The sequence below is a fragment of the Magnolia sinica genome, chromosome 3, assembly GCF_029962835.1.
Source record: "Magnolia sinica isolate HGM2019 chromosome 3, MsV1, whole genome shotgun sequence".
NCBI lineage: Eukaryota > Viridiplantae > Streptophyta > Magnoliopsida > Magnoliales > Magnoliaceae > Magnolia > Magnolia sinica.
In genome coordinates, this window is record NC_080575.1 from 68,045,159 (window position 1) to 68,049,411 (window position 4,253).

At 47.0% G+C, this 4,253-nt stretch overlaps 1 protein-coding gene across 1 annotated transcript; it reads left to right on the forward strand.

Annotated features, from left to right (window-relative positions):
* The first annotated feature begins 1,056 nt into the window (after window positions 1-1,056).
* Window positions 1,057-3,608, forward strand: LOC131240002 (receptor-like protein CLAVATA2). The gene has a single exon (XM_058237989.1). It carries the CDS (start codon window positions 1,195-1,197, stop codon window positions 3,499-3,501), a length of 2,307 nt encoding a protein of 768 aa, XP_058093972.1. The 5' UTR covers window positions 1,057-1,194; the 3' UTR covers window positions 3,502-3,608.
* Window positions 3,609-4,253: the final 645 nt, after the last annotated feature.

Sequence of the window (4,253 nt, forward strand, 5' to 3'; positions counted from 1 at the left end):
CTGAAAACTAGGCAATCTGTAGCATGCAGAACCTTGGTAATAGCTGCACCTGCATGATGTCAGTGGTAAACGAAGGCTCAGTTTCCTCTAGTATTGCTTCTACTATGGTTGGAGCATTTGCATGGTAGGCTTGTCGCATATCGTCGATCTAGCCATGCAGGTCCTTTATCTCGGCTTCCCATGGACCGCCGCTTTCGACCATAGCCTCAACGGTTACCTTGGGAGCCTTGTCGCACTTTTTCCTGTCCAGCTCTTGACGGAGGTCGGAGGTGGGTAGGGCTGCAGTACCGGAGATATGAGAAGGCACCAACTTTGCTGATCCAAGTTGTTGGTTCCTTTGGGAGGCAGCAGGTGCATTAGAAGGCTTAAGGGTGTCTTGGACTACTTTCTCTGCTGCCTAGGTTGGGGTTGCAGCTGCTACAACAACTGCCTCATGGAGTTTATATTGTTCAATGCTTCAACTTGTTGTTCGAGGGAATTCAGTCATCCTCCCTGTTACAGGATCGTTGTACTTGCCTCATTGGCACAAAGCCGGTATGTGGTTGGGAAGTGGAGTCATGGCTACCAGGCTATTCCCCTGTTTATTTTTCAAATCACTTTTGAAAGTTTTTCTAAATAAAATTTAGTTTATTTATTTCTGTTGCTCTCGTGAATATACGGAGTTTTAAACGTTTATTCAATACTAATTTTCTGAACATGTAATTTTAACAAAAAATAAATAAATTAATTAATTAATTATACCATTAAATGAAGGATCATACGCCAGCCGGAGTATCAAATAATTTGCTTATTTCTTTCAACGGTATACATTTGTGATGCAAAAAGCAGAAAGGATCGATTCCAGCATAAACCCTAGTGGGATTAAACAAAAAGTGCCGAAAGAACCTTGATGATATTTATATCCTGCATTTTCAGACATCAACCTCCTTTTTTTTACTTTTAGCATTACCATAGTACGAAATTGTTTCTCTTCCACCACCAATAGTAAAAAAGGGGAGTGTCAATTTACAAAAATATGGGTCTGAGTATCATTACCCTTTGTTTTCCTTTCTCCTTTTCTTGGGAAAACGAAAAGAAGAAAGAAGAAAGAAAGGGGTTAAAAAAAAAAAAAATCTTCTCTACACTGCCTTTAATGGCGCCGATGCCAAATCCCTTTCGTTTCTCCCGAAGAGAATGTCGGTCTTCTAATCGTCTATGACAATCTCCTCCACTCCATTTCAAAGTTCTCTCTCTCTCTCTCTCTCTGAGACTACAAAAACCCCATCTTTCATGGAAAAATCCAGAAGCATCTACTCCACCAAACCTCCTGACTCCTTACCAATCTCTCATTTCAAAAATCCCAATTCTACCTTTAGACTTTCACTTATTTTACTGCTACTCTCTCTGACAGCCGCTGCTGATACCCGACGAAACGCTTCCGATTTCCATTCCCAGGACAGAGACTCGCTTCTCAAACTCAGGTCATGGCTCACCGATCCGAAAGTTACCCTTTCTACCTGGACCGGTTCCAACTGCACTGCCTGGGCAGGGATTTCCTGCTCGAACCGGACCGGCCGGGTCACCCGAGTCGACCTCTCCCACTCTAATCTCTCCGGATCCATCCATCCGAGCTTCTGCAAGCTTCCGCTGCTTAAAACCCTAATCCTCTCCCAAAACAACATCTACGGCCCGATTCCGCCCTGTTTCGGCGAGTTCCGAGTGCTCAAAACCCTAGATCTCAGCAAGAACCGGTTTTCCGGCCAGATCCCGGTCCAACTGTCGAATCTTTCTCGTCTCGAAGACCTTCTCCTCGCCGAGAATCTAGATCTCGGCGGTCGGATTCCTGATTGGATGGGGAATTTCTCATCTCATCTTCGAAAGCTCGATCTCGGGTCGAATTCATTCCAGGGACAGATTCCGGAGAGCTTGATCTACCTCCGATCATTGCAGCATTTAGATCTTTCGAGCAATCTATTGCGTGGAATTCTTCAAGACTTTGATCGATCGGAGCTGATCTTCCTCAGCCTCTCTTCAAATTCTCTCTCTGGAACTCTTCCCTGTTTTTCGGCTTCGGTTCAATCTCTCTCCACCCTCAATCTCGCCAACAATTCAATTGTTGGCGGTATCCCTACCTGCATTTCGTCGCTGCGATCATTGACGGTCCTCAATCTCTCATCCAACGGCTTGAATTACGCTATATCTCCGCGGCTTATATTCTCCGACTCGCTTCTCGTTCTGGACCTGAGCTGGAACGAGCTTTCCGGTGCTCTCCCGATGAAAATTGCAGAGACGTCTGACAAATCAGGGCTGATCCTTCTTGATTTCTCTCACAATCGATTCTCGGGTGAAATTCCGATGGGAATTACAGAGATCAAGAGCTTGCAAGCTCTGTTTCTCTCTCACAATCAGCTCTTGGGAGAGATCCCGGCAACCATCGGAAACCTAACTTATCTCCAAGCAATTGATCTTTCCTACAACTCTCTATCAGGATCAATTCCTTTGAGCCTCGTCGGCTGCTTCCAGCTGCTGGAATTGAAGCTCAACAACAACAATCTCTCGGGAATCCTTCGGCCAGAGCTCGACGCATTGGACAGCTTAAAGATCTTAGATCTCAGCAACAACAAGATCTCCGGCGAGATCCCGCTGCCGCTGGCGGGGTGCAAATCGCTCGAAATCGTCGATCTGAGCGGCAACAATCTGGCTGGGGAATTGAACGACGCAATCCTCAAATGGACGAGGCTGCGGTTCCTATCACTCGCCCGCAACGATTTCAATGGCGTTCTGCCAGATTGGATCTTCTCATTCGAATCGATCCAATTGCTTGATCTATCCGGCAACAATTTCTCCGGATTCATACCGGACGGCGATTTCAATGTTAGCTCGAGCTTCAACCGCCGAAAAATTCGCAATGCCGGCGAACTCAACAGCGATGGAATGAGGGTTTTCGTTACTCTGGTCAGAACCCGTGAATTGGGTTTTGATTACGATCTCAGATCGGCGATCAGGATCGATTTATCGGAAAATTCACTCCGTGGAGAGATTCCAGCGGGTTTGATCGGTTTACGGGGATTGGAGTATCTTAATCTGTCTTATAATTTCCTTGTGGGTCAGATTCCGGCGAATCTGGAGAAGATGGGAAATCTGAAGAGCTTGGATCTATCGCATAATTCATTGTCCGGTCAGATCCCGGCCAGCATCTCCGACCTCAGGGATTTGAAGTTTTTGAATCTTTCCTACAACTGCTTGTCTGGATCAGTGCCGGGTAGGCGGAGGTTTTGGAGGTTCCCGGGAGCGTTTGCCGGGAACCCAGACCTGTGCGTGGAATTTTCTGGCGAGGGGTGTCAGAAGGCGGCGAGTTTTCCGGTAGCGTCAGGGAGGATGTTTGAAGGGGAGAAGGAAGAGGGGTTGGTTTCTGTGTCGGCGTTTTGGATAAGCGCTGTGGTTACTTTCTACGTCTCGGTTGTGGTCGTATTTGGCTCTGCTCCCACTAGAAATTACATTCTCAGGGCTTCGAAATTTTGAAGGTCGAAGATGGAAAAAAAAAGGTTTTTTCCTGTGGGAGTTGATTTGTATATGGAGAGGGATTTACTTTTGAATTATTACGCTATTTTATTTATCTTTTACAAGTGTACGATAGTCCCACTTTTTTTATGGCGTGGATTTAGGTACACGTATGCGACTTTTACATGATATGGGAGTTAGATATGAGGCCATCTCCATATAATTTCAGCCATGGGCTCTGGTTTTAAGCTCGTAGTTCTGCAGATCCAGAGCCGGATGGCTCACGACTCTGGGCACATGTAGTGACCAATGCTTAGGGCCCGTTTGGCCGGGCGGATTGGAAGGGACTAGATGGTGTTGGAAGGGATTGGAAGTTAAATCCCAGGATTGGCCGGGTCTGCCAAACAGACTTGGTGATCTGATCCAGGATATAGCAATCCCAGGGATCTTAAGGGCGTGTTTGGACAGGCAGCGTGCATTGGAGTAGCCCGTATTAGGTTGGATTGGGTACTCCAATCCTACAGCATTAGAGCAGCAGTCTGTTTGGACGGGCGGTGGATTCAAGCCTGGAGAGAAAATCCCCTGGATTGCGAGGGATTCGTCGCTGGATTCGAAGGGTTATCGCCCGTACGGCGCAATCCCGTGGGATTCGACGCTGGACAGAGGTTTTTTCTCCCCGCCTTTCTCCTTCTCGATGTCCATCGTACGGCTGAAATCCGGATGGGTTTCAAGTGCTGGGATTTGGCGGGAGGGTCAGGAGGAAATGCACCTCT

What these genes read in the sequence shown, in the direction of transcription:
- LOC131240002 (XM_058237989.1), top strand. Translation starts at nt 1,195, where the DNA reads ATGACAATCTCCTCCACTCCATTTCAAAGTTCTCTCTCTCTCTCTCTC.